Here is a 23,991-nt window from a genome sequence, read left to right on the forward strand (position 1 = left end):
TGTGGAGCCATAAAAAAATTACAGGCAAAAGAAGTGAAAAACAGAGTAAGCAAAGTGAACAGGAAGGAAGAGTAAAAAAGTTAAAGACAATGAACTCATAAGCACAAAGAAAATGGAGGAGAAAGACAATGAACAGCCTGGTGAAAAAGTGTTGGTGTGGTAGGGAAGGCGACAGGGAAGATCAAGGAGAGAGCCAGGGAGGAGCAAACAGAGATGGGCAGGACTGGGCCAAACTGTGCACAGCCCTGCTTGCACAAAGCCATTGGATGTACTTACCTGAGAGGAAACATTTAAGTTCTGTGTAATTTCTCCCTTTGCTGAATAAATAGTGGGATCCATTAGTAGTGTGTGTGTGACAGGGCAGTGGTAGTGACTCCTGTATTTGGGTTATTTAACACGCTCCACTATAACACGATTTCACAGAGTTTTGAAGACTGCCTTATTTTCTTGTCTACAAAGACCAGCATTTTTTACGTTCCTAAGGTTTTCCATTACAAATGTTCTCATGTCCTCTTTATTTTTGTACTTGTTTTTGTTTGTTAGTTTGTTTTGGTTTTGTTTTTTTCTTCCCCTTAGTTTTTTATTTTTCAAAAAACTTTAATATCTCTATTGTTTGAAAAAGAATCTTAGAATTTTGGCAGGCACAAAAGCTTTGTGGCTGAAGGCATGCCTTTCTCTTCTCCCATGAAACTCCTCTCCATGCTGGCTGAGTTATGAGCTGTGTAAGATCGCTGCTCCCCGTTTCTCATTTTTGTTTCTCAGGAAAATGTTGGCAGCAGGTCAGAATAATAACACAACATGAATCTTACGGAAAGCTGGGGCCACAGTGCTGCCTACACAAAAACAGCAAAGAGAGAAATTCTCTAGGGTTTGTGGGGCAGGTGGAGATGGTGTCTCACCCCTTGAAATATCCCACTGACGGTGGTTGTAGCAAATCTTGCCAGCCAAAGCAGTGCATATCTGTAATGATTCTCAATCAAGGAAAGGATGGGTCCACTTTTGGATCCAACATAATTTCTGTTCTCTGCATTCGGGCTGCTGGATCAATCAGTTAAAAAATTAGGAAGTGCTGGGTCCATCTCTGTGTGTCCAGCCATGATGTGGGCTGAAGCACACGTGTTAATCCCCTGGTGACATGCCTTTCCTATCACGTGTAAGAGAGTGCCTCAGTCATGCTGCTGGAGAGACACCCACTCAAACAGAAATAGGTTTGCACAAATAGCTGCAAAGTTGGGAAATTCCAATTTTTTTTTTTGATGCGTGGAGTCTAAACATCTTATTGTAGTGGCCAATGTAATGGATGCATGAAAAAGTATGTATATCTATACATATGTCTACACGTGTTGGATGGTATACATCTGGATGACTATGTAAGCATCACCATATGGGATGTATACACATTTAGACTTATATAAACAGAAATTACTTTTCACAGTGGTACAATGCAGAGCTGCAGCAGAATCCCAGCATTTTTTGAGAGGTGAATCTAATAAAAACACATATTTGCTGACAAACACATGAGAAAACTCCATATTTACATACACTCAGGCGGCGCTGAACACGTCAGTGACGCTCATCAAGCAAAGGCAACCGTGTGTGTCCCTATTTGCTCTGATGCAACCACTTTATTTCCTTTCGAATAACAAGGAGTCTCCCCACCCTCTCCCCAGAGCTGTGGGCTCCGTTTCTGACAATGCACGACCGCGTTACTCGTTGAAGTGCCTGTCATTAAGCAATGCGCTGATTATTCTGGCAGCTCCACTACTCAAGTCCCCATGGACAGAGTCAGACATGGAGAGAATTGAATTTTGCCAAGGACGGGGCTAAAGGTCATTCCATGCAGTGGACAGCTGCGTCTAGTCAAATCGAAACTATTGCTCCAAGTGTTACCAACAGAATAGCTGATAGCTCTGTTGTCATTTCATTTACACTTGCATCCTGTTACAAATTAAACTGAAATTGTGGTGTGCCAAAGGAGTGGAAAGTCAGTTTTCTGCCAAGTGACAATTTCTTATATCACCAATTTCCAAGTGCAGCCATTATAGATCGTTGCTAGGGGTTTTCATGATTTAGGATCCTGGTTTTCTGCCATTGGCAAAATTCCCATTAGCACCTGCCATCATCTTCTAATCCCATAGGTTGAATAGGAAATGCAAAACTGATAAGTGGCCTCTTTTCTCAGCTCTAATCATACACAATAATGTAAAATACAGAATTGTTTCTTGACTTCTCCCACTTTCCAAGTGTGTTTTTTGTTTGTTTGTTTGTTTTTGTTTTGTTGTATTTTGTTTTTTCCCAATCTGGACGTTTGAATTCAGACAGGAGGAAAATGATGAAATATCTTGATTCTGCTCCAGACTCTTCTGCATGGAGGTAGGGTGTAGTGACAAGAACAGCTTAGCAGCAGTGCTTATGTGCCAGTGTTTATCTCAGCCCAGCACAACATATTGCCCTGCACCCACTCCTAAGTCATCAGGAGGCCCAAAAATGCCTTCTGGGCAGAAACATAGCCTCTCCCAGGATCCTCAACGCGTCCTAGCAAGTAAGCTGAAAACCTGGGACTTGACCACATTTGGAATAAACTTGCCCAAAAACATCAATGCTAATTAGCTCATGTTATTAATGGATTAAGTGAAACACCAGCTGCAACGAGGCATTTTGATTTGGGTTGCGGCTCAGTAATTAGATGCACAGAAGCTGGCTGGGGAGCTGTCAGTCAGCAAGCATCAGTTTCCTTTCCGATGTTAGGAAGAAGAGCTTTTCTGTGTCCCATCATCTGTTTTGCTGTGAACCTTTGGGTGATGTACCAGTGATCAAACACGACGTTGAATCTGAACCAAAATCCTCCCCTGGGCCACAGCAATACGACTCGGTGGCTTCAGAACTTTGCTCCTTGCGCTGCTGAGCAACGCTCTTTTATTTATAGTGCAAAATGTTACTCATATGGTGGATGTTAATGTTAACACCATCCTTTCCTTTGATCTGTGTAAGCCTTCCTGTTTTCTTATCTACCATTGTTTGGAATGGAATATGGGAGAAAATGTGTCCACTGTTGTCATGAAATTACCTGGAAAAACACTGATGATAGAGAAGTATACAAATTTGAAACTGCATACGAGTGAATGTGTGCGTCTCTGCTGGTGTGGGCATCTGTGGTGTTCTTCTGCTGGGCTTGTTGTCCTGGGCTTCCTTTCTAGCCAGTAGAGAGAAATAGTTAGCTCGAGTGAGATAAGAAGATCTTCCCGTTTTGGACATCATCTGTGTTAGGAGGAGAGAAATCATTATAGGGATATACTGGTGATTGGTTGGGATGAAGTTGTCTGTTTTTTTAGACCTATATTTGTAAGAGATGGGTCAGGAGGTAAATCCTGCTTTTCCTCACAGATCTGAAGCTTACATGAGAATAAAATAACAAGACAGAAACTTTCTTTAATGTGAAAAAAGCAGAAAGTAAAAAAGCAGCTTGACTGCTCCTAACATAGAGACTTTATCAGCTCCATAAATAAAGGGCATATGCGTGTCATGGCTGACTGCATTTCAGATTGCAATACCAATGTTTTAAAAGTCTGCTGACGGAGCATCTGCTTATTTCATTACTCCTCCAATGTCTTTGCAGGTAAGTCATGCATTATACAGTACCGTCTCTAGCAATGCATGACCAGAGGGGACAGTCTGTAAAAATTCTGGATGATCCACCGCTTTCCGTTACCTTCCAGGAGAAACATAAGGAATGATATATTCAGTTAATAGGCAGAATTTGTGAAGTAAAAACCCATTTGCAGTGAACTAGAGTTTGCATTTATTTTTTTAAAGAAAGAACAACTCTATCTTATTATTGCGTGAGCTGGCTGCATTCACAGTAGGGCAAAGATCATTCCAGCAAACTCTAGCTCAGAAAACATACTGAGGGTCTTAGTATTAGTCAGATGAAAAAGCAAGTAGCATGCTTTACTGGAAAACAGGTATGGCAGTGAGTTACAAGAGCTTATGGTGAACCTTGACATTGGAAAAGCATTTTGAGGAGCCCGGGTACAGACTCGGCCTGGCCCTGGCCACAGACTAACCTGTCCTGTGATGTCAGTAGTGTGGAAGAGGAAGTTCACAGTGGTCCTACTGAATTAAAGTTTCTCTTTAGGAGAATAATCTGGTCCAAAATTTATAAAATATAGCTTGTGGGAGAAGGAGAACAAACTATCTCCCTTCATGGGTTTTTCAAAGGAGAGATTCATCTTAACCTTGTGCTGTGTCCCACTGCCATGCATCACATGGGCAACCAAGAAAATTAAGGGAATGGAGTATCTCCTTTATGAGGAAAGGCTGAGGGAACTGAGTCTCTTTAGCCTGGAGAAGAGGAGACTAAGGGGTGACCTTATTAATGTTTACAGATATGCAAAGGGTGAGTGTCAGGAGGATGGAGCCAGGCTCTTCTCAGCGACAACCAACGGTAGAACAAGGGGTAATGAGTTCAAGTTGGAAAACAAGAGGTTTTGCTTAAATATGAGAAGAAACTTCTTCTCAGTGAGGATGCCAGAACCTGGCCCAGGCTGCCCAATGGGGTTGTAGAGTCTCCTACTCTGGAGACATTCCAACCCACCTGGAGGCCTTCCTGCGTCACCTCATCTAGGTGTTCCTGCTCTATGGGGGGATTGCACTGGTTGAGCTTTTGAGATCCCTTCCAGTCCCTGACATTCTGTGATTCTGTGATCACAAATGCTTCTTTTGGTTGTTCTTATCTAAAAATGCTGGAGTTCAGTGCCTAGTGTTTGAGTTTCCCAGGCAAAAACTGTTCATCTGCATGACACTGACTTGGCTGAGCAACCATGATTCACCAGCCTCGTTCGCCCAGACATGTAGGCCTGAGGATGTCTACTGGCTTTTCCTGCAATTCTCCCTTCCCTGGCCATGTGCTTTTGAGCCAATGTGCTGTAGCAACTTGAGCTTGCTCTGTTTCTTTGGGTACCTACTGGTCCTGTTTACAGAAGAAGACTCAATCCAGAAGCTGTTTTGTCATTGAAGAAAGAGGTCTGAAGAGAGCATCCATAGTACTGTGTAACACTGTGGTGATTCAGTATTGGGCAATAAGACATGTTGACCAATTTACATATATAATAATATCTGTTGTAGGTCTTTCTTTGGTCAGAGACAGTAAAAAGCTGTTAGCCATCCAGCTGCTTATGTGAAATGAGTTTCTGGGCCTCCATCCAGTTGCTCATACCCTCATCCATTTGAAATGCACACAAAAAAAATTTTAAAAAACTGCTTCTGGATCCAGCAGATGTAACAGGAATGAATATGATAAAAAGAACCATAGAAGTAGCTTTCAATAAGGGAGCACTTGAGGAGGTAGGCAACAAAAGAGTTTTAGCTTTATAGGCTTTTCTAATTAGCATCCGTAGCTGAGGAAATACCATAAGACATTTTCCACAAGTATTCATTAGCTGTTGTGGTTTTATTAGCTTGGTTAGACTTTGTACACTTTCTCCCACCATCCCCTCATGTTTGCTCTTGACAAATATTCCAGCAAACACGTTTGTGAGCAGGAGTATTTGTGGAAGTTGCGAATACTGGAGAATATTTCTGAATAGCGCCTTTAATATTCTCGCTGGAAACCTGCTTCTAGGGATCGTAATATCCCTCTGTTCAGAAGACAAACATCGCCATGTTGTACAGACGTTTAACAGCTCATGAATTGGGAAGAGATCAAGAAGAGTTGTTAGAAAAGAATTTCAAATACGTATTTTAGGCAAACAGCAATCTGCTAATAGTTCACAAATCAACACACTGAATATGTCAAATGCCTGTTTCTTCTGTAGTGTCCCATTTCTGGGATTTAAGGTCACCAACAGATTTCAAAAGCAAACCCAAATATTTTGTTTGCCACTATCCTCAATTTTGATTTGTACAAAAAAAGAGGTTTTTTAAAAATATATATATTAAAAAATCTGCTCTGTTTAGAATAGCTTCTATAACATCATTTCTTATTGATCGATCTCTAAATAAGAGAGTCTTGCTCTTGACTCCTGCTTAGATGAATGATTTCTAAGGCTTTTGTTTTTGTGACAGCGATGAATTGTTCAATGTTTGTGTTAAGCTTTCCTAAGTGCACTATTAAATGGGCAAAACTTCAACAATAAACAGGCTGACTGCCTCAGTGATAAATTGAATAGCGTGGGAGGTGTGTATTTTTAGACAGAAGAATCATCATGGAAATTGTCCAATTGTCATGCATTTGGAGAATGGCTACAAGGAAAAATGCTTCAAATAAGTACTGCTCTTAAATTAATGAAACTGTGCTTCGGAAAAAAGATACTCATCAATGCCTATCTTGTCCTAAGGTTTGTGTAGGATCTAAGCATTCCTGATAGTGTTGGATGCAAACCTTTTGGCTTTCTTTAAAAATCCTTTCAGTTCCTCTTATCATCATGACTTGCAATCAGGCTTGGATATTGTAACTTCCCTCTATGTGAGAAAAAGATGTGGACAATTAAAGATGCGAAGAAAAAGAAGTGAATCCTCCTGGACCTTTGTATTGTTTTGTCCAGCACTGGTGTTATTATTAAAAACCTAGTAAGGACATCTGAATACCCGTTTTTCTCTCCTGTTTTCAATGTCAGAAGATCGTATTTGGGAATGATTGTTTCAGGTGAGGATGGATGGCATACTTATGGTGTTTCTTTCCAAGAGTAATTGGGACTGAAGTTTTCTATATGGGTAGAATTTCAGCCCTCTGTGTTTTCAGCCTGTCAGGCATCTGGGCAACTGGCAGTCCACAGAGATAATTGTAAGGTTCACAAGTTGCCAGGCACATCACCACATCCATAGAAAACCTTGCGTTATAGATCTGAAGGTGAGGTTCAGGGTCTGGAGTGGCTTCCCAGCTCTGCTGCTGGCTCGCACCTCTTCTCTGAGCTGTGCAAATGAGATAGTGGTATCTGTCTCACAGGGGGTGTTAAGAAGTTTAATTCATTAGTGTTTGCAAAGTGTTTCTAGATCCTCAGATGGAAGGTTCTATAAACAGACAAAGTATTGCTAATTGCCAGCTTACACTGAATTGTAAAGTGAAAATAAGGATGGCTGGAGGAAAGAGGAGGTGAATTTTCTTAGGAGCTGAGTCAGCCTAGTGGCTTCAACTTGAACAGTGTAAAGTTTGATTTCACATTAACTTTGTCTTAAAAATCTCCATTCATTTCTATCAGTGAAATATTTGACCTCCATTTTACTTAGGGGGAAATCAAGGCACATCCGAGTCTGCAAGAGGGGCCTCTTATATGGAAGAATAAATCGTAGGCTCAATTTGGGTAATTGTTCCTGAATGTATACCACCAGGTTATATTGCTTTAAATTGAATGAATCCCGATTTACAGAGTATTACTTCAGTGATACTGTTAAATTTACACCAAAGTATATTAGAAAAACAATCTTGCACATTTTTAGAGCCAAGGAGCACACCATGGTACTAGTGTTCAGAGCATTTCAAAGCATATGGGTGGGTTTTTTTGTTTGTATTGTTTAGTTTCATGGTTTTTGTCCTCTTCATTCAGCACTGGCAGGAAAATAATAGACTGGTTTATTCAGTCATTTCCACTTTCTGAATTCCCTGCAATACCACAGCAATGTCATACTTGGGTTCCTAGTTAACTTCTTGTTGACATTTGGGAAGGTAGCAGGAATTGGAGTAATTTGGGTAACTTGTGTTAGTTGTACTTATAAGCTGTGTTATTTAGATGCATTTTTCTGCAAAGCCTCATTCTTTAAGACCAAGCTCTCTAATAATTTTCTTCAGAAATTAACCATAGAAATGGAAATAAACTTGCTTAGTGCCCTTTCAGTGTTTAGAATACACCACATTTTACTTCTGTTCTTCAAACTACACTGCTAAAAGAGTCATGGATAACTATTTCCCACTTGGCTTCCAAAGGGTGAAATCCTCATCTGGTATAAATTGACGTAGCTCTATTCAAATCAGAGAGACTACATTAATTTCTTCCAGCTGAGGCTCCAGCCCTTAAAACACCAGCAAGGAGACTGAGTTTTGCACAGGATGGGTTTTCAGGCTGGGTGGATGTTTTGCTGTGTAACTTAGTTCTGTGTCTAAGCTGAGGGCTGTGGGAAACTGTCTATTTGACATCTGCAGCATACACAGCAAATGCTTTGGCAGTTTCAGTTAATGCCTTTTGAATTCACAGGTTGTTTACTTTCAGCTTGAATGTGGATTTGCTTTCAGCCTCAATGGGAAACCTAACATAAGAAGTAATAGGACCAGCCATCTGTCCGAAAGGGTATGAGAATTTCTGGTTTTGAAGTAATAATGGAGATCAGGGACAAGTTCACCCCCTGTGTAATCTCTGACAAATTATCAAAGTGCTCCTTGGATTTCCGATCCAGGACCCAGTCTCTCTGGTTCAGTGTGAGCAAGTGTAGACTTGGGAGATGAGACATGTAAAATGAACACGGTCAACATCCCTTCCCAATGGTCTCTTCTCCAAACAAGCATTTTTCCAGCTTTTTCTTCCTCTGTTCTGATTTACAACCCATTTTGGCGTGTAAACTGTGCACCTGTGAAGCAGTCTGCTCCATCATTGCTGAAGCCTGTAATCTCCAGGGAACAGTAAACAGCACAAGTAAATGGGAACCTCCATCTATTGCCAGCATTTCCTGCAAGTAAATATCAATCCGTGTGTTGGTCATAGGCAGAGAGTCGTGTAATAGCTAGATAGATGGGGTCACTTTTCAATCAAGCCCAGGGCCGGATTTTTCAACTGTTCACCACCCTTGGAAGGGTCCAGATTTTTTACTTTTTTTTCAGCCAAAAGTAAAACCCATCCCTTCCTCCCACCACCTAAACTAAGAAGCTATACAAAAGCCAAGTTTCGACAAAAGTGATCGACATCCTGTAGCATTTAGCAGGACAGAATTAATGGATTTTCAAAGAGCTTGACATGTGTTGGGTAATGGAGCTTCTTCCAACCCATGCATGTGGACATGAATAGGGACTTGGGCCTCCTGTACCTGTCTTGGTCACCCACAAGTAGTGCCGTCAGCTTCAGTGAGAAAACACTTAGACTGCGTGTACTGTGCTCTCTAGAAGATTGTGCCCTTGTTTTGGAAGCCTCTTGGTTCACACCACTTCCACTGACCTCATCCATCATTTCTGTTGACTTGAATTGAGTTATCCTAACTTTACCAGCTGAAGACCTGAGTCTTGGGCTCCAAACCACTTGGATGAACTGAAGATCATTGCCTGAGTAATTAACAAATAATAGGAAAAGCAGGAAAAAATACTGCAGGAAATCATTGAAGAAGAACATTATCTTTAACAGCAAAACATTCATTCTTCAGTACATGTAAAGTGAATGTATGTGCTTTTTACCTTCCTGAAGTGAATAGTCTAGGGACATGGGATAACTGGTAGCATCCTTACAAAGCATACTGACCTGATTCTGGTCTCATTTACACACTGAGCAACATTACTTGAGATGTCCTCATGTAAATCTCACCAGAGATCAAAAACAGCCCTGCAACAGCCCTGTTTGTCCAGGGGACTTAAGCAAAACACACCATTTTCATCTGAACAGCACCACACCTGGGCTATTTTACATCAATTACACTCTGATTTAAGAAAACTGGAGGGCACCATATCCTGTTCAAACTGGTTTTTTTCTTCCTTCTCTCTCAAATTAGGGCTGCTGCCATTCTGATGAGTTTCTAGATTGGGTAGGGAAACAAGACTCTTTTCAAAGTCTTTATTTTGTTTATTGATACAGTAGTATTCACTGACTAATAACCACCCAAGGCTAACAGGCGCTTTTGAACTGGAAATGCTGTGATCTTGCATGTTATCTAGGAGAAGACTAGCCAACTCACAGATAAGTAAAACCTTTAAAAGTCCCTTCCAACCCAAACTATTCTATCATTCTGTTATTTTATGAACTAGTTTGCTTAAAGTGGAAGAAATTGGGGCTTACATTCCTCTCTTAGGGAAGGCAGCTTGTTTTTCTCCTAATTTTCAGGGAGCCTTCTTTTTTTTTCAAAGTTTTCCATAGAATCACAACACCACTTTTTCTTATTTTCCTTGTATGTGTGCAGTCATGAGAACCAGGATGGCCTGAAATTAAATAAGTACAGTCCAACCTTCCAGTCAAAGACTTTGTGGTTATAGGTTTTAGTTGGAACCAGAAGCAGAAGAGCCAAAACATTGCATAAAAGAAGATGAAAAGAAGCTGTTTTCATGGTATTTTTGGCATGGTTGACTGTTCTGAGAGATACTGAAAATCATGCAAGAAGGGTCTGTTCTTAAGACATTCCCAGCCCTGCTCTGAAGACTGAGGGCTTTAGATAAGCATCTGCATATGAGGATCTTTATCCAAAGCAAACCACCCAACGTTTTGTAGTTCACCCATCACTAGTAGTGATTTCCCCCCTTGCATCTCTCTCCATGCACTTGCACACACAAACAAGTTCTTCAAGGCATCCTGAAAGCTTTTCATTTCCTGTAACATTTTAATTGCCTCTTGAGCAAGATTTTTCTTCTTGGTGAAGAAACAGAATGCAATGAAGTTCTCCATGATACCTGAAGGATATCCTCTTCTCAATCTTACCTCACATGTTGGGATTGCTTTCTTCCACCTTCTCCTTTGCCACATTTTCTCTGTATTTTACATGATTACTTTCTTTCTTTTCCAGCCTTGGTAAAACAAACAAACAAACAAACAAAACCCAACACTGTTGTACCCCCCCACTGCCTGGCAGCATGGGTGACAGAGGCAGAGAAATCAGCTCAGTGTCAGCAAGAGTTTAGCCCCTCAGCTGGGACCTGAACTTTCCACAGCGGAGCATGGCACTGGGTCACTGCACTAAAGCAAGCCAGATTGATACAAAGTGCTTGCTCACCCTGGGAAGAAAAGCCAGTTGATAAAAATCTTTAGGCACTGTCTGTTGTGAGCTTACAGTGGCAAAGTGGAGGGTTTTGTTCCCTAGGAAGGATCACTACAGAGTATATGTTCACTGATGTAGCTCCCAGAACAACATAATATTTGAATGTTGGCTGCACTGGCGGGATATAGTGTAGGGACAATGTGGATTTTAGAGTTGTTGAAACTGGAGATGGAGCATGTGGACTCAACGTGCTGCCTACTGTGTGAAGCTTTCAGCTCTGAAAACCTGAACAATTGTGTCTGCCAAGAGTTAATGTGCTTAGAAAGAGGACGCTAAAATATTCTTTCTCACTCTACTTTGCATCTGAGAACTTGATAGTCTGTACTATCATTTATTTGTAACACCTTTCGATTCAAAGCCGGATAGTGCCTCTACCTGGAAGCCACTTCGATGGTACCTCCAGGGGAGATGCTTCTCTGCAGATATCTCTGACTGAGGGTTTAGGGTCTGCTTTGCCATGGGCACACATGAGGGACCCAGTCTGCCTTGTCAAGTGCCAGCCCTGGTTACTCAGTGGTGGATGGTAGGGCAGAAGCTCACCCTCAACCCAAGGGTTAGCAAAGACAAAACACTGATGTGTAAACCAGCTGGAAGAGAGGATTTGGGTGGACACCAGATGAATTTGGAAGCAGAGGTTGGGAGGAACCATTGCCAGTGCTGGATGATATCCTTATGCAAAGGACCTGGACAGTGAAGTCACAGCTCAGAAGAGGGCATTTGGTGACCCAACATGGATATTTCTCCATCCAACCCAGATATACCCAGCTGTGCTGTGGTGGCCAGGACAAAGCTCCAATGTGTACCTTGCACAGGGGTCACATCCCAGTGGCAGAGGTGCTCCTAAGGGCATAGGCCTTTAGGATTAATTATGCAAACTCATACGTCCCTTAATGAGTGCAGTCACAGCAGGGCATCTCCTAATTTTAAGTCCACTTCAGTGCCTGCTCATCAGCTGCTCCACAAGCAGCAGCTGGTGGTGGCCAGAGGACCAGCCCCTCCATGTGGCTCCTGGCAGCTAGAGGATGACATCCAGCCCTCCACTTTCCTCCTGCGTGATACGTGCAGGCCAGGGAAGCAAAAGTCAGACCAACTGAGGGGTTTACGATTCCAGCCTGTGATTTCTGCTTCCTCCACAGCCAGGTGAGATATTGCCAAGGTACATATTAGGCAGCCACTCAGGACACTGCTGTTTTGTCTGTACCATCCTGAGCATGCTGACTGTCTGTCTCCCACTGTGTCTCAGCTACCCTGCTTTTCAGCTGACTTCTATTCCTTGGGGTGGCCAGAGCATGTTCAGTGAAAGTCAGCCTTTTGCTGTCACTTTTGCCAGGGCTCTCAAAGGACCTGTTACCTCAGGGAGCGGAGACATCAGGCCTGAGACACATCGACTGTTTGTCTGTTTCACCACCTTCTAATTCCTGTAGCTTCCAAGGAGTCCCTCCTGATGTGTTTCAGTGGTTAAGAGGGTTCAACCAGGCTCACAAAAAGCCCCATGGGCACAAGTTGCTGCTTATGGGGTAGTCCCCTGCTCCATGTCTTAGCTTCACTTTGCAGCTTAATGCACTCAAGCCTCCATGCTAAAATCCTTGGAGCATTTTCTTCCCTCCCATGCCGCTCCCAAACCATCCACAGCATCAACGTCAACATTATTATACTTTTTTTCTCCAAATCTCTTTCCTCCAGGCTCCAGACAAGGTGCATTTTACACCACTTTATCTCTGTCATGCATATGTCAGTGTTTCAAACTCCAGTTTATTTGGTGTCATGTCACTGGCTGAAAGTTGTCTCTCTTGGGTTCTTTCCATGGAGAATATGCATTTTACCTCAACCTTTCTGCACCTCCCAACCAAACCTGTCTCCTTCTTCTTTTGTGTAGGGGGTTGAAACTTGCATTTTCTGGCATGCACAAGGGTCGTGTTTTCTGGTTTAGGACATTTCTCACTCTCCTTCCTCAGAGAAAAGCATACATATGTTGTGTATACATATGGGTTTTTTTTCCCCCTTCTTTGTCCACTGAGTGTTACCTCACGTTTTACTCTCTCTGGTGTTCCTTTCCACACGTGCAGCTTTGGATTTGTGGGTGGGAGAGGAAGGGAGCTCTATGGACAAGCTAAAAGGGAAAAGGGGAAGAAAAAAACGAAAAAGAAAAAAAAATAGAGGAATAAATATCTGGGAGGAGGGTGTTTAAGAGGAGAGAAAAACAAATCAAAGCTGGTGCCAGGCTGGAGCCAGCAGCTGGTTGCCAACACAGCAGGCTGAGAAGTTGTTGGTGGAAGCACTCAGTGCCATGTTTGGGTTGCTTAAAAAAATACACCCTCCCTCCCTCGTTATTCTGCCTCTTGTTTTTCTCCCGACCCCACAGGCAGGAGGAGAAACTCGGCTGCCAAACACAAGCTTGCAGGAACTTTGTATTTGCAGCAACGCCAAGAGATGCAAAGGGAGTCTGTGCTGCCCGGTGACACATGCGTGTGTTCATGCGTGTGTGTCCGTGAGCGCTGCAGCTTGCCTGCACTTGGGCAGCTGTGAACTGGACCTGCCTGGCGTGCCGTGGGTGCAGCAACTCTCCACTCCGAGGACATGCCAGTGCAACCGTGGCACCATTTTTTTTTTCTCCTGATGTGAGGGGAGGAGGTGGGAGGGCTGGGGATGAAGAAGAAAGTGCGGGTGGAAGATTGTAACGCTTGGCTGGAAAAACTTAGAGGAGTACAAAGGAGAAAGCAATGAAAAAAGGGGTGGCGGGAGGTGGGGGAAGGAGGCTGTGAACTGGCTGCTGCGGAGGTGGGAAGAGATTTATGTTTGCCAAGTGGGTTCTGTTGGGAGTGGGCTGTGAGGGTGCGGGGTGCCGCAGGCAGGGCGGGTATACTGGGGGAGGCTGACAACCTCGGCAGCGAAGCAGCAGGGCTTTATTTTCTTCCTTTCTTCCCGCCTCCCCTCTGCTGGGCACTCGGAGGAGAAGGAAAGACAAAAAGCTGAACCAGTGCCAAGAAGGAGCTGCAGCGGCTCGAAAATGGCACTCTGCGCCACACTAATATTTCGAAGCCGAGCTGTGCTGGAGAGCAGTGAAACGTGCCAGGAATGAGAATGTCTGCGGCCAGGGGGCTGCTAGCTAGGCTCAGGGGTGTTCTCCCGCCTCTCTGCTTCCACTTCCCCTCCTAAATATGACCCTCTTCTCTGCCATCGTCTGCTCTAAGCAATATTTAGAGATTCTAGGAAAAAAAGCAGACCCTTGCTGGGGACTTGGGGTGGAGAGGAAGCAGAAGAGGGGCAGCCCCTTGCACCCCTTGCGAAGTGCCGGGCAGAAACGCTCTGCTTGCAGCCGGTCTCTAGCCCCTGTGTGTCTGTTGTGATGCTTGCTGGAATGGATTATAAACAGAGACAGAGCAAGTGTGCTCATCTTCATATTGCGCAGAGATTTTGTTTGTTTGTTTTCCTAAGGAAGAAGAGAAGAATTGATTCCCAGGGAATTTTCTGATTGTTTTCCTGTTACTACTCCTTCCCCTCCTCCTCGTTGTCCTTCTCCTCCCCTCTCCATACCCATAAAGCTGCTCTCATAGCTCTGTATCCTGATGCAAGGTTACTTGTAGGACACGCAAATCACTGCAAGGTGCAGCATCACCTACATCGGTGTTTTCCTCCGCTTCACAGTTGCTGGGGGACAAGATAACTTCAAGGCAGCTCTGCAGCTCAGCTGAGCATTTGGTTAATGCAGTGTCAGTGCTTCTATGGCAAAAACCTTCCTGTAAAGCCTCCCTCCATTCACAGGATGGAAAAGGTACAGAAAAGTACCTTTTTCTTTTTTTTTTTTTTATTTTTTTATTTAATGGGGTTTTAATTTCTTTTAAACCTTCTAAAAATTATTAGCACAAGCATTCTTGTGGTAATGCAATAATTGAAGCTCAACACAAAGATTTCCCCCCTCGCCACACACACACATATGCTCTTTTCTGGAGCATTCTGACACTTGGATGTGAAGTTTTAGGTTAGCTTTAGAGAAACTGGAGATGGAAGAAAGGGAAAACTCCTGCCTTTGGGTTTGAAAGTGGGTCCAGGTCCTGTTTTAACAGCAGTTTTAGCACTCACACAGACAGCAGGTCAAGGTCAAGGAGACCTTTCTAAAGCATAGGAAGAGGCTCATTAGCTTGCTTCATCTCAGCAGCTTGTGGGTTGTTGGGTTGTTAGCTTGGCCCAGTTTGTAGTCCCAGGCATGGGATGATGCCCATGACCTCACTTTCACCTGAAAACCATGCCCTAGTATAAATCCAAACCACTTCAAACCTCACATTTGGTTTCAGACACATAAATTTGGTTTTAGAGCATCTAATTCTGCCCAAGCAGTACCTTTTGGATATACTGTGATAAATAGTGGGGAATTTAGTGACACTCAAAGGTATCATCCATCCTACTCTCCTCACCTTGCTTCTCACAGCTCCATGCAGATCCACGGCTCTGCAGAGGATGGAAAGCTCAGTCCCCAATTAATGTTGCTAGGAGGTGTACTAATTTCTGAGGTGATGTTATCAGGTTTTGTATGGAATAAGATGTCTGCAGTGACTGATCCTTTGCTCTTCCTGAACTCTAAGCTGTGCCTTCAACCACCAATTGCTGCAGCACAACTTGGGCTTACACAGAGGAGATGCTGTTGTCTCAGAAGTCCTGACTGATACTTTTGGCTGCAGCTGCACCTCTTTCTCTGGGCACAACCTCCTCTTTTTAACCTGAAATCCCTGACTATGGGATTTCGACCTACAAAAGCAAATGACAGGAGTGGGGATTGAAGCCCACATCACAGTGAGCAGATGAGACCCTGGCGACTGTCCTAGCCCACCATATACCTGCACAGAGCACGGTTCATGCTTTTAGAGGTAGAGCCAGTTTCTGTTTACTAGTAATTTAAACCTCTTAATACTTCAGTTGCCAAATAACATTTCCCACCAGATTTATAGCAAGTATCCCAAAGATATGGACAAATATTAATATGGACTGACAGCATCCATGTCTGTGAAGTAGTAGTATGGTGTTTGTTATTCAGGAAGGTAAACTGAGGACAGCAAATGAAAAGACCTTCCTAAGCCTTGACATTTCAGAATGCAGGCCTCTTTCATTTCCTCAATATCTTGACAATGTTCTGGAGTAAGGGAGCTTGTGTAATGTGTCTCATCCACCTTGGGACAAAAGTTTTACTCTTGTACATTCACAGTGGTCCAAGTAAGCCAGCCAGACAGCTTGGTCATACTTCCCAAGGACCATTGCAAGGCTTTGACAAGGCAGCTGAATGTGTCTTTATTTGTCGTTGTATCAAAGAGGTGTCTTTGGGTGTATTTCACTGAAACATTATGTCTCATGAACCCCAAGTTACTTGCTTCAAATCCTTCATCCTTTTTACACTTTATAATGACGAACATCTGCTCAGAGTTATTATGAGATGACTTGTGTCTGGAAGGTTCAATCTGGAGGACTCTTCCAAGGTTATCTTCTACCCCTTCTCCCCACGACTTCCCCACTCCTAATTTCTTTTTTTTTATTTTTTGGACCGGTAACCTCACATTTCTGTAATCTAAATGTGCAAATGTTTTGCAGTCATGGTCCAGTAGCTGGGTTAATCTCAGACCCCTGGAGTGGCAGATGGCTGATTTGTTGCTGATTCCAGTTACAGAAAATTGTGCCACCTATTATCTTTGCATAGGCTGCTGCTTAAAAGGATACCTTGGGCAAAATCAGCGAAAAGCAAAGCAAACACTCTCTGATCTGCATTACTACAGGTGAAAATGTAAAATATTTCACCTTTGTGTGAAGGACTGGAGAGGTTGACAAAGATGGGAAGGAAGGCGGGAAGGAAGGTGGGAAGGGAAGAAGGGGAGAAGAATATCTCAGTTTAGTACCAGAGGTGCAGAAGCACAGGGCAGAGCATGTTCACCACAGTCACAATGTTGAATCACTAACACTTACTCTGTTTCAAACAGTTTTGCAATGGGGTAATCCTTGGCTTCAGCTTCCTGTTTTAATTCTTAAGCAAAGCAGATGGGTTGGCATCCTTTGATACCTTCCTGCTCTTCCCAAGTCTTTCCAACATGGATTGTCATAAGAATCCATGGCTCTACTCCCTGTCATCATGGCTTGTTGGATGCCCAGCGGCTGCTGGGGAAAACCATGATGGCCACGTGGTGCTCCCATGCATACCAGGGCTACTTGAGAGGATAAACCTGTTCACCTGGCTGGGTTCAGTAGAAATTTGAGTGGCCTTCCAAAATGGAGTGGGGTCAAGAGTGAACCCCGTCACCAGGTTCTCAGAGGGCACCAGCTGGCAGGTGGTGGTGGACACACAGAAAGATGCAATGAAATGGAGGAGGGCAGAGTGAATCTTTCGATGCTTGTGATCATTTTCTGCACAGTCGTTCCCACAATCAAGGTTCTCTCTTTTCTCTTTGCTCTGGGAAACGCCACAGAGTCAGATGAAGAATTTGGGAAGAGAGTGTGGGTTCGTTGTGCAGAGTCCAGTGATGAAATCTGTGAACAAGGTAAGAACAAGGCATTATGGCTGTGAAGAATTTTGTTTCTTCCTTTTCCCCTTTCAAGCCCATTATTGCTGTGTTGGACAAGAAATTTAGGATGTGTGTAGCACAGAAACTGATATACTAAGCACTAAGTAAAAGAGTCTAGAAAGATCAGACTAAATGAGGCTTCTTTTTAATGCATGCTATTATGATGGCTTGGGTTTTAGAACAGTTTATATTGCATCTAAATGATCTATGTGTGAATAATTGTTACCAACCTCCTGACACCAGGACCTAATTAGGAAGTAAGAGCCTTAAATAGGCCATTTGCGTAGTGAGCTTCCATATGTCTCCTTGTGCAATTTATTTGCTTCACTCCATTGAGATATAATGAGAACGAAACTCCTAGAACTGCCTTTGACTTCAAGGCTCTCCTCTTCAACTCCTCTGCAGTTATAGCCCACTGTTAAGAAGATAATATCTATTTCCCTTTGTTTAGACATAAAAAGCTACTGTACTGCTACTCTTACTCCAGATTGTCCAAGCTTCTCTGTTTCTGAGTTTCCAGTGGAAATGGAATGAGAAATGACAAACCAACCCGTAGGCTAAGAAAAAGCGCAAAAAAGGTTAGGATAGGTTGATTTTGAAGGAATACTACCTACCATATCTACCTCGAAATGCTGCTGAAAAGCAATGTTGTGGTATTTGAGTCAAAGTATAGATGGAATCTGAAGAGCCTTCTGTTGGTTCTACTTGGCTTTATTTCTGCTAGGATATGAGGAAGGGGGAAAGGTTGATACAAGGCTGCCTGAGTTGTGTCTTAGCCTCAGAAATTTAACTTGATCTGGACTAATGTGCCCTCTGGGCCTCTCTGTTCATGTTGCATTGCAAAGCATGTTCTTTAAGTATGATTTCAGAAGATATCCTCTGTTTCCAAACACCTCTTACATGCATGACTCCATCCCACGCTTCCAGTCTCCCACTTCATTCTTTTACTTCCATCATCTTGAAGTCGGTGAAACTTAAGTGTATGATTGAGTGTCATTTTCTATTGGGATGAACTTGATCAAGTGCTCAAGGTTGTGGGTTGTGGTGGTTTTATTTGTTTGTTTGTGTATTTGTTTTTGTGGGGGTTTTTTTGCCTTTTTTTTTTGTTTTCCTAAATCAGTCTTATTTACTATCCTAGTGAAAGACAGTTCCACTTGCAATGATGTTGTTTATGACAATTCACTCCCATATTCCCTTCCAGAAATTGTCATTGCCTTCCAGAAGGGAGGTTAGTGCTGGTTCCATTGCAGTGATAATTATAATCAGACCTGTCAGCCTTCACACAGCCTACGCTTATCACTTGTATTTAGGACAATTTTTTCTGAAGCCTATTACCAGAACTGCTTCTTAGGGAAAAATAGTAATGATTTTTTTCTGCTAATCTTTGATGGCTCTCAGCTTTGCAAGCATGGAGAGGAGCAAAATGACTGCCAGTTGTAGTTAAAAGAACTGTATGTTCGTCCTGGTGCATCTAGAAAGCCAGGGAGTGGGTGGATAGTCTGGCAAATGCTGAGGGCTTTGATTTGGTTGTGATAACTTTTCAGGTGTGTTGAAGATGCAAACTAGTGTTTTTTTCCAATGGTAATACTCACAGAAAATAGCTCTGCAGACCCGCTAGACAAGGGCCTCAGGTGACAGGTCGTTGTTGGCAGTGGTACCCTCTCTCCCTGCTGTTTTGGGCAGCGATTTGTGGTTTGCCTGCTTTCAATTGCTTGGACACAGGATGGCCAGAGAAGCTGCTGGAGGTGATGATTGGTGTCCAGGGACAGGCGCAGTGCAGGACCAACGGACCCACTGACACTGTCACACTCCAGTACAGTGGTGACCAGCTGGATAGTGTTGGGTAGGAGGTTGTTTGATATTTTATTTATCCCAGGATGTCTGAAAATTGTCTACCCTGGAGTTATTCACTGTGAAACCCACCACCCTGTTTAATTGATTTCTCTCGCTTTTCACTTCATGGTTCCTATTGATATGCTAATAATCCCACTTTTTTTCGGGTTCTGCTTTTTGCTAACTTAAAAAAAAAAAAAAAAAAAAAGGTAAATTTTACCATTTCTTTAGTCTAAATAAGTGATGTATTTTCAGTCCCTTCTGTGTTACCATCGTGATCTTCATAATGTTCTCAAAGATTTGGGCCTCTTGATTTAGTCAGAATTTGAGGTTGATCAGCACTTCATAGCTTTTGTAGCAAAAGAAATGTTGGGAGAGTGAGAACTCTAACATTCTATACAGATAAATATCTACAATGTGCAGGGATATGATTTGCCTTTATTTTATTTAAATTCACTGGGAACTAGAGATTTATTTATCAGGTGTCAGTCCCTGAAGGAAGATAAATGCCACACAGCAAAGACTTCATCTATTATACAAACATATTTGAAGGCTTTGCTATTGCTTTCCTCAGCCTGCTGCATGGAGTTAAAATGCCTGCGGCTGAGCAGAGACAGAGTGATACTTAGCGGTAGCATCTTATGACCTTTTGATCAGCCGAGATCTCAAGCCATATTAGTGGACAGATTATGATGTGATGGAAAAAGGGCCAGGAATAGCCTTTTTATCATGAGATCCTTCCTGTGAATATCCTTCTTCTATATACTCAGGTGGTTAATCATTGGGGCCATGACAATCATTTGAAAACAAGTGAATGATAAACTAGTATAGGCAACCCAAATATGCCCAGATTTGCCAACTATAGTTGGATATCATAGCTTACCGTTTTCCCTAATGTTCTCCTACCCTCGTGTTTCTATCAAGGCTTTGGGTGACCTTGCAGTATTTCCAGTCACTAATAACCCCATTTGGCAGAAAGATCTGCACAAAATGAACCCTGAGTCCTTGGACCACAGGGGATCTGCAATCCCTGAAGCAAATGTGCGCACATGGTGACCATGGATATTTGACTGTGAAGGGAGGCATTCACATGGAAATATCTCCGTGTCATTTCTGAGATAACAGCAGTGATGTTTAAACTTATTTCAATGCTTTTTAGGAAAAAATGCAGGTTTTAAAAAATGCATAGCTCTGATAGTATTCTCATTTTTAAGGAGCCAAACAGAAACAAGAACAACTTTCACATTGATCTTACCTATCTGCCTGCACAGGATTACTCCCTAAACTTTGCTGTGTGTTTAAATTAACCTCCTTTTTATCTTAATGGCACATGTGGATCTTCTTAATAACTGGGCATAAAGGAACTCTCATTCATTTCTGACTCTGCGCATCAGTAACCATTGTGCCAAAGTTTGATCTGACTGCTATGACCACTTTTAGAAGGAAGAAAGGATGGACACATGTTTTTGATGTCTGATGTAAATGCATTTGTGTCTGTCTGAGCACGAGCAGATGCTCAGGCAGCCCACGTTGGTTATGATGTACATAACACAGCCCTGTACGTGTTAGTAAAGGGGTATCTGAGTTTACACATCTTTTTTCCCCTTGAAGCTAAACCAGCTGCTTATTATCTTGATAGGAAGAGGGAGAAGGGCCGACAGTGTGAGAATATCAAGCTGCTGTCAGTGTAGTGGGGATGCTGATGCACCAGGTCTGGAGAACAATAGCTGCCATAGTCCTATGGAAACTCTTTGAAAATGAGAAGGTTATGGAGGTGGAGGAAATGCACAGCAGGACACTGTCTCCTCTTGTCTCCCTCAGCCTCTTCAATCAGGTGCCTGCTGGGCTTCCCACTCCTCCTGTCTTTTGCACTAGATCATAGGATCATAAGGTATTAGATTCTGCTGGCATTAAGTCATCCTCCGTCTTCCTGGCATTATAGTTTCCCGAGTCAGGGAACTGCTGTGAAACGTCAAGGCTGTGAGCCCACAGGGTTCTTTTCACTGCAACTGCCAGGGCCACAGAGGTGTCCAAACAGGGGCTGGGAGACAACTCCTGCTGTCTGACACAAGTCTCCACCACCTTTTCCTCGGGAAAAGCAGGCACTGTGAAGGGTATGTGGCAGCCTTGGGGCTGTCTGTTCACCAAGAAATTGACGTTGCTAAAATACAGCCATCTCACAATGATAAGGTGGCCCTTCCCAAGCTCCATTTGCAAAGCACAAATCAGTGACTACACAGATGGTGTCCAGGGAGAAGTGCTGCAAGCATCACAAGTGGAACCATTCAAAGGGATAGGTTCCTCTGAATACTTCCATCTAAGAGTAAAAGCTTCCGATGACAGATTTGAAACCTCTCCATCAAGAAGTCTTTGTGGTGTGTGTGGTGAAGAGGATGTAAACACAAAATGCTTTCTCTACCTCCCTCCGCTGCCTTGTAGTGTTTGGATCCCTGTACGGTGTAGGACGGTGCGCGGATTCGGGCAACACCATACCCAGATCCTCCCTCTTGGTGTGAGATTGCATTAATGTTGCTGTGCTTTCTGCCAGATGGTCCCTGCTGTGATATAGCCAGTTCTTCTCAAAGTGGTTGCATTCAGCTTCTTGTAGCTCAGAGACATCCATGAAAACTGTCTTGCTTTGCCTTGGGCAGCTCAGCACATAAGTTTGTGTAGGACTTCTGACGATCCTCCAATGTAGTGTGGTTAGAGCACATGGCAACTACTTGAGCTGGGATGCTTTTTCAGGGGCATGCAATTTGAAGATGCAAATGTTGAAGATGTAGTTTCCATCAGGTAGGTGACAAAGTGGTGTGGGATAGGAAAAAGAGAACAATGGTTTGGTTTTGAAGTCAAGCTGCCCATGTATAACTTCTTCATAATTTTAAACACATAACATCTTGTTCCTTGCAATTATTTTTAGATTGCAGACTGCAGTTATCTCCAGCATCACACTGTGTAAGAATAATATCATGGACTAACAAAAGGTGATTGTTGTAACCAAATTTAGAGCCATACATCTCCCTTCTCCTTTCTGGAAAGGGGTGATCTCGGGCATGAAAGAGGAAAGAAGGACATTAGCATTCCAGTGTCTTAGGCTGCATCTGTCTTAAGCAAGTTAAGCAGTGTCTGGGAATGTTGCTTGCGCAGAGTGTGACTGAGTATACTCAAACTGCTAGACAAGTCCTTGGCATGCTTTTGGTCCATGACAACTATCAAATTCCTAAATCATTTCTAAGCATGGATCAGGGTTCATCCCAGTGACCCGCTTGCATTTAGCTGGTGCTCTAGGGAAGGAAAGACACAGTTGTGAGCAGAGACACAAACCATTCTGTGCCAGTTGGCCTCAATACCTGGAACGATTTCTGGGCATGTTTAATTTACTGGTGGCAGAAGGGGCTCAGGCCCAAATGAGAAACTGGAGTCCATCGTCCTAAACTCCATTTGTCAGCAGTGGAAGACAGAGAGGAGCCACCATCAGAGGATCATTCATCTTCCCTAAGTCCCAACCTCTCCAAATCATAGACAGCTGCCAAGGCAGTTAAGCCTACAGGGTTCAGCATGCTGATAGCAGAGAAAAACCTATATTATCCCATAAAAAGGCTATGTATAGTACAGGTGCATTTCCTGCATATTCATTAGTCACCTCCCCTGCCTCTCTGAGCTCAAATTAAAAGAGTTTTAAGCCATTCAGTTGTTCTTTCCTACAACAGCAAGTGCCACCAGTTATTTTTCTTCACATAAAGTATTTCTTTCTCTCTCACCATAGGAAGGCTCCTTTTTCAATTGGTTCCAGCCATAAGACTGGTGTTCTGTATAATTTCTTCTTTATGACTTGGTGGTTGATAGTTAAATGTGTCCATAGGAGACAATTGTAGACTTACTTATATATAATAAAACAACTCATAGAAGGATACAGATTTATTACTTTCAAACATAAGTAAACCCTTTATTTGATAAAGAAAGTTTTATTTTGTGTTCACCCTATCCAAATAAATATATATATGTATGTCTTTCTACTTTTTCACACTGAATCAAAAGCCTAGGTGAAAAAAACCCCACAAACAAATGAAAAAACAAACAAACAAAAAACCCTACAATTTTGACTGGACTACTGCAACAAAAGCGTAATGTTTCATCATCTTTTTTTTCATTGAAATTTGTTCATGCACAAGGTGATCTGATATAATACGTGTTTAAACATATCAAACACAACATTTTTTTTCTTCAAGAATACCTCAAGTGTTTGGTCACAGTCGGGATTAAATTATTGATTGAATTTGGCACATATTTGGAAACATGACCTTCATATGTACATTTCAGTGAAGAAGGTATTTTCCCCAGGTATTTCAGTCAGATAAGTAAATTATATTTTTGACTTGTTAAAGATGTTCTGTTTTAGACAAAGGAAGCAATATCCCAGTTGCTTCACTGAAACTCAATGCCCTGTGTTGCTTGTTAACAACTGTGCCTTTATTGTTTCACTGTCCCAGTTTGCTATCAAGTGTCAATGCACTGCTACATTCCAAATAATCAATAGTTCTGTCAGTTGAATATGCCCTAGAAATACAATATTACCATTAATACTGGTTAGCACAGCAGAAATCAAGGCATCAGACTCTGCAGGCATTACTTGTTAGTACCTTAGTGTTTACTTTCAGAGCAACCAGCTTGAAAACTGCTGCAG

At 42.7% G+C, this 23,991-nt stretch overlaps 1 protein-coding gene across 8 annotated transcripts in view; it reads left to right on the forward strand.

Moving 5' to 3' along the window:
• SETBP1 (SET binding protein 1) overlaps nucleotides 1-23,991 on the forward strand; it is a 264,561-nt gene that overhangs the window by 101,067 nt on the left and 139,503 nt on the right. For 6 of the 8 annotated variants that reach the window (XR_011736563.1, XM_071802421.1, XM_071802422.1 and 3 more), the window contains one exon: nucleotides 17,379-17,450. The exons of the other annotated variants lie outside the window; for them this stretch is intronic. Coding sequence is in view for 5 of the 6 variants with exons in the window: in XM_071802421.1 (XP_071658522.1) it covers nucleotides 17,379-17,450 (72 nt within the window). In the remaining variant the exon portion in view is untranslated. The remainder of the gene's footprint in view (nucleotides 1-17,378; nucleotides 17,451-23,991) is intronic. 8 annotated transcript variants of the gene reach the window in all.

The sequence above is a fragment of the Patagioenas fasciata genome, chromosome Z (genome assembly GCF_037038585.1).
Source record: "Patagioenas fasciata isolate bPatFas1 chromosome Z, bPatFas1.hap1, whole genome shotgun sequence".
In the NCBI taxonomy this organism is placed as follows: Eukaryota; Metazoa; Chordata; class Aves; order Columbiformes; family Columbidae; genus Patagioenas; species Patagioenas fasciata.